At 46.0% G+C, this 14,350-nt stretch overlaps 2 protein-coding genes across 3 annotated transcripts in view; one reads left to right on the top strand and one right to left on the bottom strand.

The window, feature by feature from the left end:
- LOC136550916 (nuclear transcription factor Y subunit A-10-like) overlaps positions 1–4,560 on the top strand; it is a 42,184-nt gene extending 37,624 nt beyond the window's left edge. For both annotated transcript variants that reach the window (XM_066542500.1, XM_066542499.1), the window contains exons 3-5: positions 3,416–3,549; positions 3,667–3,744; positions 3,896–4,560. In XM_066542500.1, the coding sequence (XP_066398597.1) occupies positions 3,416–3,549; positions 3,667–3,744; positions 3,896–4,336 (653 nt within the window). In that variant the 3' untranslated portion in view covers positions 4,337–4,560. The remainder of the gene's footprint in view (positions 1–3,415; positions 3,550–3,666; positions 3,745–3,895) is intronic.
- A 3,334-nt stretch (positions 4,561–7,894) lies between these two features.
- On the bottom strand, positions 7,895–8,914 carry LOC136550917 (uncharacterized). The gene has a single exon (XM_066542501.1). It carries the CDS (start codon positions 8,749–8,751, stop codon positions 8,110–8,112), a length of 642 nt encoding a protein of 213 aa, XP_066398598.1. The 5' UTR covers positions 8,752–8,914; the 3' UTR covers positions 7,895–8,109.
- Positions 8,915–14,350: the final 5,436 nt, after the last annotated feature.

Genomic DNA, 14,350 nt, shown 5'->3' with positions numbered 1-14,350 from the left:
ATCAAGAATCACAAACTCATTCTCTACTACATCTCACACCTTGTCATTGATTGAACCAAGGTACATCTTCATCTTTCTCTTTCAATAGTCAAAAGATGTGCAATCAAAGAACGGTGGTTTACTCTCAACATGGTTGAACACTATTTGAGCCATATTTTGCACCGAAGGTTGTTAAGCCTTCAATCAAACGGTAACCACAGCTTTGATACCACTTGAAAGGTTCTAATTGGCTAGACGGGGTGAATAGCCTAATTTAAAAACTACAAACCACTAGACAAACTTGTTAGACAACTAAAAGGCTATAAAGCTTTTTGCACTAGCTCTAACAAGTGTTGCAAGCCTTCTATCCCAACAATTCTAGTTGCTATAATCTCTAAGACAATCAATGGCTAAGTCACTAAGAGCTCTCAAAAGCTAGCTACACTAAAGAGCTCAACAAGGTGAGAAGCTAAACTAGCAAAGGTAATACAAGCTCGCAAAACTTATTGCACTAAAGAGCTTGTTACAACTAGTTTGCACGAAGTAAAGAGAAGATGGAGAAGTTTATACCACCATGTAGAGGTGGTGAACCAATCAACCAATCAACACAATATGAATACCGGGTGAAATCCAATGGCAAGAGACAATCATTTTTTCTCCTGAGGTTCACGTGCTTGTCGGCACGCTAGTCTCCATTGTGTCGACCAACACTTGGTGGTTCAATGGCTAAGAGGTGTCGCACGAATCTCATCCACACAATTGAACACCGCAAGAACCTACCCACAAGTGAGGTAGCTCAATGTCACTGAGCAATGTACTAGAGTTGCCTTTGGCGCTCCACCGAGGAAGGCACAAGACCCCTCACAAGCAACTGATCGAGGCCGGAGACAATCACCGACTCCGCTCAACGATCCTCCAATCACCGGGCCGTCTAGGTGTTGGCAAACACTAAGAGTAACAAGCTCACAACCAGCCCAAATCATCCGACTAGTGCCACAAGATGAAACAACTCAATGCAATGCACTAGAGGCTCTACAATCTCACTCAAAATGATGAAATCAAGTGAACAAGTGAGTGGAGTGTGTTGCTCAGCTTCCAAAGGGTGTTCATAAGTGTATGAGGTGTTAAGAGGGTGGCCAAGGGCGACCACACCCTCTATTCAGCGGCGGATTCAGAAAATATTTTAGGGGGGACTGAACAACACTGCTGCTCGATCTTAAGTCTCAGCCCCCCTACACTATAGAACTTTGCCTAAAAATTCATAGGGGCTCTACAGTAATTTGCACTATTTCAGTTTGGGTAGGGGGCTTGAGCCCCGCCCCCCCGCCCCACTGCTGGATCCGCCCCTGCCTCTATTTATAGTCACACAAGCAAATAGAACTGTTACCCCTTTGGAGCTATTTCTATGAGGGCATCGGACAGGGCGGTGCGGTCACCGGACAGGGGGTGACGGTGCCCCCCATGGTCGAATTCCAATGGTCGACCAATGGCTAGTTGGTCACTAGATAGGTTGACGGTGGCACCGGACAGGGTGTGGCGATGCCACCCTGGCCGAGCCCTCGAAAACCCTGCTCTCTAGATAATTAGGACGGTGCGCCGCCACCCCACGGCGGTGACCAGGGCAGTGCACCGTCACCCCACAGCGGTGCCCTTTCGGACCTAACTCCAGCAAGTCCTAGCCTCGGTTAAAAAGCGGCGGTTGCACCGGAGAGCCACCGACGGTGCATCGTCACGCACATGGCGGTGCACACCGCCGTGTCCGGTGACCTCATCAAAGCTGCTGCTCTCGGCCATGTCCAGATGGGCACCGGACAGGCCTAGGCAGTGCACCGCCTCACCCATGGCGGTGACCACCCGAGGTAAAAACCTCCGTTAGCTGCGTTTTCGATTCTCGATTCGATCCACAAGCAGTCTAACACTACTTTACAAGGGATGCTAACTCTCAAAGTGTTTTCCCAAAACATGTTATAGCCAAGTTAGCATTACTCAAAATATTTTCGATAAATATTTTTGCTTGCTCTCCGATATGCACTGGGCTTAAATGCAATGCATGAAGTCCAACATCTAGTGGCACTAGATGACCGAATTGCCTAGTTAAGAACCCCTCTTAATAGTATGGCCACCTACTCTAAATGTGATCACACTCTCTATAGTGTCTTGATCACTGAAACAAAATCTCTATTTATACCTTTGCCTTGATCTTCATAGGGTTTTGTTTTTCTTTTTCTTCTTTTTCAAGTTGAGCACTTGATCATCATCACATGTGGCCATCTAGTCATTTCATGTGATCAACATCACTATTTGAGTGCCGTCATGCTCCTCACTTGGATTGCACCAACCTAGCTCATATCACAACTCATGACAAAGGTTAGTGCTAGGTTTTATCAATTATCCAAAACCAAACTTAGGCTTTCATCCTGGTAACAGTCAAACTTCCTCAAGAGTTTCTCATCACAATCTTTAATCATGGTTTCTTGCAAACCAATGAAATGAAAAGAATATTGCTAAATAAGACTCTTAAGATAAGTAGACACCTCCTTCTTCCTAAGACCTCTACAGTTCCAAATCAAGCCTTGTAGCGTCATTTTTAACCGATTTGATAGTTTTGGAAGAGGTAACCTTGCGAGGCCTCCCTCTTCTGCGTTTGATCAAGTCAGGACCTTCCTGATCTTGTCGTTCCCCCTTGCTGCTTGGGGAGATTTTGATATTTTTCATTTTCCCCTTTTTTTTCTTTCTAGATTCAACAAAGATGAAGTCATCTGACTCAGATGATTCATCATGGATCCAAATCAGATCCAAAATTTTATTATCTCTAGGATCCTCCTCAACTGTCTCAGTATGAAGGGCAGAAACTTTATCACATTGTTTTTGATATAGATTATTTCTTGCCTGTTCTAGATCTTTTAGTATGTCAAATGTATCAAAATCAGTAGCATCTAGAATGACACCCATATCAGCAGTAACAGTTATAATATCTTCAACAGGTAATGCAGAAAATGAGTTATAATTTGAAGTGTTACCTTCAAGGTTCCTTTTCTTAGCCATTCTTTCATTCTTCTCCATTGTCGTAACAGCAGTATCCTTCTTAAGCCTCTCACTTCAACGTCTCTCCGGAGTTTGCTGACATATCATTGATTGGTTGTTCTTTTGACCAGGATCAGAAGTATCATCATTGACTTGCAGTTCATTAGACTTGTCAGAAACATTCACTTCTCCCCCCACACTCTCTTGGGTGTTAACGATGTGGTCGTCAGGGATGAAAAATGGCATGCTTCTTAGATACAAAATGTTTATTAGAGGACGGACATATGAAATGGGAACTTGAAATAAAAGCAGCAGCCGTAGAGTAGAGCATCAGGCTTCAGGCACCACTGTTTGTCAGAGAAGTGTGTAGCTAACAATGCAGACGTACGCTTAATTGGTGGTTTACTTTCAGGCGATCCAGACCCTCGGCGGCACGAGCTGAGATTCCACGAGCCTCCCGGGGCAGCCGCCATGGCCGCCGGGCACCCGGAGCTGCTGCACAAGTACCACCATGGCCGTTTCGAGCTCGGCATTGGGCAATCCATGGTGAGTGAGAGTTGTTATTTGTAGCAATGACAGTACAGTACAGAACGTAGCAGTTCGTAACTGTAATAAGCTGTTATTAATAAGTTCCAACGACATTGGCTGTAACTGATGATGAAGGTCTTTAACAACAACGCCATTCCTGACCATCAGAGTTATGGCGCTGCGTACTATCCCTTCTACGGAGCCCAAGCTTTGGTACGTACATGAACGTCGTATATACCATCTTCGTTCACACAGATCCTTGTTAATTGGCTTCTCAAGACTCTAGTAGGAGGAGTAATAATCTACCTACTCGTGCTGACTCGTTTCACCATATATATTATATATTTGCAATTAAATGATGAAGCACGGGAGGGTGCTCCTGCCGCCAGCGATCGCGGCCGAGGAGCCGGTGTACGTGAACGCCAAGCAATTCAACGGCATCCTCCGGCGGCGCCTGGCGCGCGCCAAGCTTATGGCCGCCAGGGACCGCCGGGTCTCCGGGAACCGCAAGCCATACCTGCACGAGTCACGGCACCTGCACGCGCTGCGCCGGGCGCGGGGCACCGGCGGCCGCTTCCTCAACACCCGGAACCTTGACGGCAACCCGCACAAGCCGCCGCCCGAGGGCAGCGCTGCCAGCACGGCGAAGGCGGCGGCGAGGCTGCAGCAGCAGGAGCGGCAGGCGGACGCCTTGTTCCTCTCGTCGCTGGTGAACATGGCGGGCGGCGACGGCGACGGCGGCGAGGCCACCAAGTGGCCCGGCGGCGCGCCGTCGCTGGGCTGCTGCGACCTGCTCAAGGCGTGACGGCGGCGGGTGGGCGGGAAGAGAGCCCTCGCCGTTGCCTGGCGGACGGTGTGGCTCTCTAGGACGTACGGCAACTCATTCTTGGCTCCCGGGTCCCAGGTGTGTGGTGCACAGTGCCCAGCGAGATGCAGAGCAGCTCCTTGTTGTGCACCAATGCAAACCAAGTTGTTTCAGTGTGCATGTAAAAACCGCAAGTTCGTTTGATGCAGAGTTGCAGACGCTAACTTATTCATGTTTCAAAGATCTCTCGTCCTGTTTGATGCATGAGATGGACAGTTGTGTGCACTGATGAGTGTGATGACTAAACGGCCATACTCAAGGCATTCAAGCACGTTTGGACGCCGGCCTCACATCTATCTATTAACCAGAAAACTCCAACACTAATGTCCTGCCGCTGACTGAGCATGACATAAATTGCAATCTCAAATGAAACTGCAAACTAGCTTATCCAATCGAACACAGCCACCACTTTAATGCCACAACCAAAATACGGTCTTTTCACACAACCACCACTTTAATGCCACAACCAAAATCCAAAATATGGTCTTTTCCTTTTTCGATCAAGGTTTTAGTCTTAGGACATTCTACAACAGGTTGTTTCTGCACAATAAGCCCAAAACAAGCAAATGGTACTGACAAATCCCAGGCCATCTCAAGCCACACAACCGAATTAAGAGCCTGTCACTGCTGCATATCACTGATCGAATGAAATCAGCTAAGAGCCTAAGAATGAAACATATGATGCAGAACAGAAGCTGCATCAACTGAACTTCCTGAAACAGGGCATACTTCCCTAATTGATCATATTCAGAAAAACCAAGAGCCCCTGCATCAACTGAACTTCCTGAAACAGGGCATACTGCTGCATATGTTGGCAACACAGAAAAACCAATCAAGAGTCCCTGTTATGGTTCCATTCCTTGAATCTTCACTAAAAAGGGAAAAAATATTTATACATGATGATATGAAAGACTGCAAGTCTCAAATCAAGAACATCCTGTTGTTTGATGGAGTCAGAAGGGAGCCCACAGCCCAGTCAAACATGGCATGCCTCCTTTGCTCGTTGTCTAATAAACTGTAAAAGTCCTGTTGGACTGTGACTGTCAGTAATGTTTTCAGTGAACTGAAACAATACCGTGAAATAATAATATGTTTGAACCTCAGAGCTTAAGTAATGAGTCTTGTTCCATTGAGTAAATCGCTGGAACTTTGCTTAAAACCTCTCCAGTTCAACCAACATTTAAACAGGACAGTATTTAAAACAATAACATCCTGGCTGGTGAAACTGTGTTTGCGATGAAACCATCTCAACTAGGACATGATTATGTGGGTAAGAAAACTCCAGAAAGGTGGACGCTCATATCCTGTCCCTAACTGAGCACGCTATAAATCACAATCTCAGATTGAAATTGTAAACTAGTTTATCCAATCAAACACAACCACCACTTTAATACCACAACCAAAATACGGTCTTTTTCTGGTTCTGGTTTTAGTCTTAGGACATTCTACAACATGTTGTTTCCGCACAATAAGCCCAAAACAAGCTAATGGTATTGACAAGGCCCAGGTCATCCCAAATGACACAGCTGAAAGTCTGAAACAAAGCAATTAAAAAAGAATACAGAAGAATGATCAGCAGCAATCGAACAGGATATGCTTCTGTAGACTTAATAGTCCCCCTTTCAGTACTGCAAATTACTGGAATCAACAGAGGAGTCCATATCTGTTGTAAAACACCACAATTAACAAATGTGAAATCTTCCTGGACTTATCCAGCACTGTATCTCTAAAACACCACACTTTGACGTTGCAAGAGCATCATAATCCCGGATTTAAAATTTTTCTCAGGTTTATCCATCTGAAGCATTACAATAACTAGTAGAATTTGTATGATTTTGCGAACAACAAATGAGGGTTTGGGTTTGTAATGTCAATGCAAGAAGTGAAGCATAGTCCCTATAGTTTCATCAAGAAAGAGTAGCATACATCACCAACAGGTAGCAGAATCAAATCAAAATCACATAACAACTGAACTTGATCCACCAATTTTCGAAGAGAAATTGCAGTGAAGGGAAACAAGGTATTAAGATGAATACCCATGATAGTCATATTATTCGAAGAAGGGAAAACATAGATAGAAACAAACAGAGCATATATAACCCTGAATCCTAAACTGTAAAATTCTGTTGGTCTGCCATGATGTTTTCAGTGAACTGAAACAAAACTGTGGAATAATATTTTTGGACCTCAGAACTGAGGTAATAAAGATTTACAACGAATAAATTACTGGAACTTTGCTTAAAAGATCACTGGTTCGACCAACACTGAAACATGAATATAATTGGTAAAGCTGTGTTTGCGAAGAAGCCATCTCAGCTGGGAGATGATTTTGCAGTAAGCTTAAGAAAGCTCCAAAAACGTGGGTGCTAATAGCCTCTCACCAACTGAGCATAACATAAATCACAATCTCAGATGAAACTGTAAACTAGCTTATCCAATCAAACACATCCACCACTTTAAAGCCACAACCAAAAGTACAAAATATGGTATTTTCCATTTTTCATTGCAGGTTGCAGTCTTAAGGGCATTGTACAACAGGTTGTTTCTGTACAATAGGCCCAAAACAAGCTACTAGTATGGACAAGTCCCAGTCCATCTCAAGCTACACGGCTGAATAAAGCAACTAAAAAGAATACAGAATAGTGGTCGCCAGCATTCAAAAATACTTCTACAGACAGAGTATTTGCTTAATAGACTTACTTAACAATACTGTCACAACTGCATATTACAGTTCGAAGGTAAAATCTCAAAGTTACCAGAGGAGGCCATATCCGGCTTCGAACACCACAGTTACTAAATGCGAATCTCTCCTGGATCTACCCAGCATTGTCTCAAAAGTACCACTCTTTTTCATCGCAAGAGCATCAAAATCGCCAATTTTAAACTTTTCAGGCTTATTCAGGAGAACAACGCCAACACATCTGATAGGACTAGATGCCCTACCGGTGTTACTGCGTAGGTTATAGGGGTGGAAGAGAGGAGGACGTGGTCTGTACTCTCGACGCCGGCGAGGGGCCGTGGCGGCGAGAGCGCGGCGGCTGCTGCTGCAGCCCTAGAATTCCCGCGGTGCTACAGTAGCGGCGGCACTGTTCACGCGAGACACAGCAGGAGGCGGCTAGGGTTTGGAAATCCCGGCTCCCTTCGGGAAGCCGGAAACAATTCTTGTTTCTGCTTGATTATAACTGGTACAGGGTTCTCTTTTTATAGATGACTGACTTCCTAAGGAAATATCCTAACCGAATCAATCTAACATATCTCTTTACTAACAATCCAACGCGTAACAGTACCGCGTGCTACAGTACCGCATGGCCCCTGGGCCGGCTCCACTTGCCATAACATGGGCCTACACCTTGTATAATGGGTGCCGGTCATAACAACATCACTCTTGGACATTACAATTACTAGTAGAATTTGTGTAATGCACTACCCAGCAATAAGTTTTTTTTTTGTTTGGCAAACAAAAAAGAGAGTTATGTAATTTCAATGCAAGATGTAAGACAGTAGTCCTTGTAGTTGCAGTGAAAAGAGTAGCATACACCATCAGGTAGCATGACCAAAATCAAGTAACAGTATCAAAATTTCTTCAGTATAAATTGCGTCCCACGTCATTATGCGTAGAACAGCCTTATTTCCCCACAAAGGGAACCAAAATTAACCTCACGAACTAGTATTATGAAACTAATAACCAACCCAACAACAATTGTTAGTTATACTCAAACCTTCTCAGCAACTGCTGCTTCTTTCTTCGCCTCGCCGGCGGGTGGCGGGGAGGAAGCAGCCGGCTGGGGCACGCCTTCCTCTTTATTCTCCGCATCGTTCCCCACGCCGGCGGCTGGCGGGGAGGAAGCAGCCGGCTGGGGCACTCCCTCTTCCTTAATCTCCGCATCGGTCGCTAGCTCCCCTCCCTTGCCCTTCGCGGCGTCGTCGGCCGCTGCAGCGGCGGCGGCCTCGGCCTCGGCGCGCTCGTTGACGGCCTCTTCGGCCCTAAGCACGGGCGCGTAGTAGTCGGCGTGCGCGTCCATGCACTTCTTGAGGTTAGCGGTGGCCTCGTGGCAGCGCTCGACCATGTCGTCGCCGTCCTTCTGCGCCGCCTCCACGCACTCCTCCCACGCCACGAAGGTGTCCCTGCAGCCGCCGGCCTTCATGAAGAGGCAGAACCCGCACTCCCCTTCCTCCTCCTCCTCGGCTTCCTCCCCCTCCGCCTTCTCCGCGTTCTCCGCCTCCGCTCCGGGGACAGGCTCTTGCAGTTGCGGCGGCCCTTCTTGCTCGGCCGCGGGCGCGGCCGAGCGCGTCGCAGCGGGTGCGGGGGGCTCTTGCGCGAGGCTCGGCTGCGCGGCGGGCTCGGGGGACGCCATTGCCTTCTGTTCGATCTGTGCGCGAGGCGAGCTGGCTGGGAGGGTGGTATGGGGGGGAGCTGCGGCGCGTGGTGGCGGCGGTACTTCTTGGGGAGGAGGAAGGAGTCCCGCCCGCCGCCGCCCGAGGAGCACGTCGAGTTGGTGTTGGACTTGGTCTCTGCACTCCAACAGCAACTGGGGTTTATCCCTCGTGGGCCGTGGTTTCGTGTACGAGTCTGGCTCGAGGGCTTGAGGCCCATAAAGGCCCCGTTTAGTTGAAGCCAAAAACCAAAATTTTTTTTGCATAGTAACGGTCACATCAAATCTTGCGGCACATGTATGGAGTACTAAATATAGACGAAAAAAAACTAATTACACAGTTAGCCGAGAAATCGTGAGACGAATCTTTTAAGCCTAATTAGTCCATAATTGGACAATTTTTGCCAAATAAAAACGAAAGTGCTACAATAGCCAAAAGCCAAAAATTTTTGGAACTAAACGGGGCCAAAATCATAGACCGGTCACTCGTCCCAGACCCAATGCCTCGAGACTCACGAGGCAGCGCATATAAGATGCATAAGGCCTGTTTGGAATGTCGGATTTTTTTCTTATTCCTGTGTTTTTCCTGTGAAATTAAACTGATTCCTGTGAAATTTCTGTGTGATTCCTGTAAAAATCCTGCGTTCCAAACAGGCTCTAAGAGTTGACGCTACCAGATTCAGCTTCTTAGCTCGGTAAAGGCACTTGGCAAAGGACGCTCGGTAAACAGTTTATCGGCAAAAACCTCTTTACCGAGTGTACTTTATCGGACACTCGGCAAAGACTTTGCCGAATGCCAATCCGACACTCGGCAAAGAAAAGTAGCCGTGACGGCGAGCGTCACCCTGATGGCGGCTTTGCCAAGTGTCAAGGTCAAGTATTTGGCAAAGGTCCTCGCTTTGCCGAGCGCCGTTGACTTAGACACTCGGCAAAGGTGGCCACTGTACCGAGTGCCGCCAGCAAGACACTCGACAAAGCATGTGATGTTTGCCGAGTGCTTGTCCCGTGACACTCAGTAAATCTGTGATGTTTGTCGAGTGCAATAGCCTTTGCACTCGGCAAAGCATGTTCTCAGATAGTTCCCAGGTATTCACTTTGCCGAGTGTCATAGCCATTGCACTCGGCAAAGTGACTCAAAACAGCATTTTTAATTTATTTTTTACATCCCATCCAAACAAACAGAAGATATATATAACAAACATCACCAACATCACATATATATCATCAACAGCATATATATATCACCAACACCACATATATATCACAAACGTCACATATATATCACAAACGTCACATGTCTTACAATATATCATAAATAAGTTCACAAGTAATCCAAGCACTCCATCATCTTCAACCACAATTGCAAATAGAAGTACCATTAACAACCACAAGTATCATCACTAATTTGGTGAAGGATTCGTTGAAGTATGATGATCGTTCGATGTCCGTCGATTGATTCTGCACAAAGGAGAAGATATTGCATGTGTGAGACAAGATAAATATATACCACACATGAATAAAACTTTCGACCTCCCTTGTCATTGATGTGTACTCACTGAGACGGTTGTGGACGGTCGCATTGCTGTACGCCTCGTTCCCGTCCTCTAGGTTGTAGTCGACGTTGGACGTCGCCTTGCCCTTGTGGTCCATAGCAAATGCCTTGAAGATGGAGCAAGGCTGGCCACCATGTGACGCCTGACTGCGAGAAAAACAGCAAGATGATTAGAAATCATACAGAATTAAGCGTTAGAATAAATAAATAAATTCGTGTACCCATGTTTCTACGTATCCGCTAAGGCTGCGGCTGTCTTGATGGTGTGCTACACCTGGCATCATCAAACACCGCTCCCGGCACAAGTTGTGCGTCTCCTCCCACTCACGTGAGCACCACATGTCCACCATTTGTTCCCAGCACTAGGGATGCATGGCGCACCAATAAGGAATCATCTACAGACCATCAAGTACATGACATATCAGAAGATGAAATTAAGCCTACTTAATCTCAAAAGGAATCAGTATTAATGTTCTGTATTTATCTGTAGGTACTGGTCCCGGGTCAGCGTCATGCTCCTTGCGTCCCTTTTGGTGACCTTCGTTCCAAGGATGGTCCCGTGGTAAGTTACTGACGGCCTAGATGCGCGCCTCGTAATGCATGTCCACGACTGAGTTTTTTGCAGCATTTGGTAGCCACCGCATCCGCCCTGGCCTCATGTCCGTCCTGACATCTAAAGAAATCCTACATACAAACACGATGTATCCATTCATTATTTCAAGAATGTCCAATGAATACAATGTATTAAGCAATGTAGTGCGAGGAGGACTTACCCACAACTCTTACTTCACCTGCTCCGCTTTGTTGTTGAATACCCTGCGGGACCGATCTACAGCATCGGGGACGGCGACGTAGTGGTCAAACGAGTAGGCCAGGCCCCGTCACTCTGGCATACTCAACTAGGGCAGGGAAGTGCTCCTTGCATAGAAGACCGCGGATGCCATTGACTTGGCGTGTGTGAGCACCTCCACTCGCCACAATCGTCCACTTCCTGCCCAAGTGATTAAGAAAAATTATTAGTTTCTATTTTAATTTTCAACATATCATGTAAAGTAGTGATAACATCTAAAGTTACATACTTTTTCCCCTCGGGTCGAATCAGCGGGCGTCTCTCATGAGTTATCGGTCGCTGAGGGAGGCTCGCGGGACCTCGCAAGTAGACGCTCAACGAACTAGAGGAAGCGGAACCCCCTGCTATCGCCTCCTCCTCCTTGTCCTCCTACGTGTCCTCCTGTGCCTCCTCGGTGTCCTCCTAGGGCACCTGCTCCTCCTCCTCATCCTCACACGATGGGGCGGCAGGTGACGGCTCCCTCCTATGGCTCCTCCTCCTCCTCCTCTCTCCCGGTGCAGCGGTGCTTGTCCTTCGGTACAAGGACGTTAGCTTCCTCATCCCACCACCCACCATCTTTGTTCAATCACCTGCAATTAAAAAGAGTAAACCAATAAACATAGATAAACAAGAAGTACTTAGAAAGAGATGCAAAATAAACAAAACATAATTACAAAATAAAATAGTATTACATGTATTAGAAATAATCTTCATGATCGGGATTAGCTGGATCATAAGTCTCATCATCACTATCAATCATGTCGAAATAATCAACAATATCCAAATGAGCAATGTTGCCATTGTCATTGTCTAAATGTAATCGCTCAAGCATTTGTAAGTCCTTCACATTTTGCACCTCATCTCCAGCGTCCTCTTCAATAACCATTTCATTGTCTACTTCCATTCCAATCGCTTTAGTTAAGTCTATCTCAAACCTCCCTTCTAGTTCCTCTTCTAGAAAGAACTCTCCGTCATATGTGTTTGGGTCTAAGTTGTAATCTTCATCGTTTAGGACATGCACTTTATCATGTGGTGATACCCTATGCACAATATCCCAACCCTTAAGATGTCTTTTGGTTTGACACGCATATGGGAGATAATAAACTTGCATGGCCTGTTGGGCCACAATATAGACATCGTCTCCTAGTAAAACGGAATCCTGTCGAATTTCGACTAGCCCAAGATTAAAATATGTCCGTCTCGTTACTTCAGGATCAAACCAATGGCATTTGAATATGATAGGATTAAAAGGTTTGGAACCATGAAACTTGAGTTCGTATATTTCTTCAATTCTTCCATAATACTCGACATCATCAACACCGGGCGTAAAAACTCTGGAACTTGTGGTTCTTCAATTGGGCCGACTCTACTCGTAGCTTGTTGTGCGAAAGCGATATCCATTCACTGTCATAATAAGAAAATAACCTGACCCTATAGGCAAATCCATCGGCAACCTATCTCAACTCGGCACGCATAGACGCATCCCTCTAGCCCTGCAAGCTCAAACATGATACATTGTTATATTATTCGCACGTACGAGTAACTTAGAATGTCAAATTAAGTACTGAGCTAAATTAGACGGTACCTTCCGTTTGAACCAAGAAATGAAATCAGGCATTTCATTTCCCGCACCATGTCTAAGAAGGGTATCTAGCTGCTGCGTGGTAGGATCCCTTGATTGATGCTAGAATTCATGAAGAAATTTCATGTACCAATGAGAAATAAGGGGTTGGATGTAGAATAGTGACGGCGTATTTAACAAGTTCGTTGAGAACTTACTGCATGTACGGTGCCACTTCGTCAAGGTTGGTCAACACGTATAGCATGATATGGCGCCACTCTTCATGATTCAAGGTCTTGGGGGTCGATGCACTTGCGCTTCTGAGTTGCCCTCAGAAAAGGCTAAGGTTCGATTCATTTTCACCTAGCATTGTAACAAGGGGGTGGATTATGCACGCTAGGGAGGTTGTCACCATAGTATATTGTTGTGAAGTTCGCCACCTCCTCCAGAATGTATGCCTCTGCAATGGAATCCTTGATTTTGCATTTATTTCTACATTTCTTTTGAAGAACCTTTAGACATCTCTCGATTGGATAGCATCAACGGCCCTGCATGAGCCCCCCCATTCGTGCCTCATATGGGAGGTGCAAAATCAAGTGCTGCATCGGATTGAAGAAGCCGGGTGGAAAGATCTTCTTTAACTTGCAAAGCAACACAGGTGCTATTCTTTCCAAGTCAGCAATCACGGTCTGAGATAACTCCTTGGCACAAAGCTAGTGAAAGAAATAGCTCAACTCTACCAGCACTAGCTAGACATGCTCAGGGACATAGCCTTAAACCATCGTCGGAAGAAGCCACTCAATCCATATGTGGTAGTCATGACTCTTCATCCCTAAGACTCGCATAGTAGATAAGTTCACTCCCCTTCTTAGATTAGCTGCATACCCATCAGGGAACATTAACATCTGCATCCATTCTAGTACTTCCCTCCTTTGGGGCTTGCTCAAGACAAAATCGGCCTTAGGCCTTCTCCATGTCTTGCCGCGATTAGGAGGCTTCATATGTTGGTTTGGTCTATCGCATAACGTTGCCAGATCCACTCTAGCCTTAATGTTGTCCTTTGACTTGTCAGGAATGTCCATGATTGTTGCCCAAAGTGCCTTGGTGACATTCTTTTTAGTGTGCATTACATCAATGTTGTGTGGAAGGAGAAGGTCATCAAAATAGGGGAGCCAAGTCAAGCCTGACTTATGAGTCTACATATGTTGCTCTCCATATCCCATAAAACCACCTTCTGGATTGACCACGAGACCATCTATCTATTCATAAACCGTGGCACCAGTCATTATCGGTGGTGCAGGGTCTATCACTACAACACCTTTCATAAAGTTCTTGATATCTCGTCTGAATGCATGGTCAAGAGGGAGGAATTGTCGATGTTTATCGAACGATGAATACTTGCCACCCTTCTGCAACCAAATGAACCTCAGACCTTCCTTGCATACTAGGTATGGGAACTTCCCATGAACACACCAGGCATAGAATATCCCATATGCCAAGAAGTCATGCAGGGAGTAGTGGCACCAAACATACATTTTGAAGTTTTTCTTTGTAGCTCAGTCATATGTCCATACCCCTTCCTCCCAAGCATGGACCAATTCATCAATCATAGGCTCCATGAACACACCCATATTATGCT

This window comes from Miscanthus floridulus, chromosome 4 (genome assembly GCF_019320115.1).
Source record: "Miscanthus floridulus cultivar M001 chromosome 4, ASM1932011v1, whole genome shotgun sequence".
Taxonomy (NCBI): domain Eukaryota; kingdom Viridiplantae; phylum Streptophyta; class Magnoliopsida; order Poales; family Poaceae; genus Miscanthus; species Miscanthus floridulus.
This window is presented reverse-complemented; position numbering and strand designations above follow the sequence as displayed.

Coding starts and splice junctions, on each gene's coding strand:
- LOC136550917 (XM_066542501.1), bottom strand. CDS start 8,751: ATGGCGTCCCCCGAGCCCGCCGCGCAGCCGAGCCTCGCGCAAGAGCCC.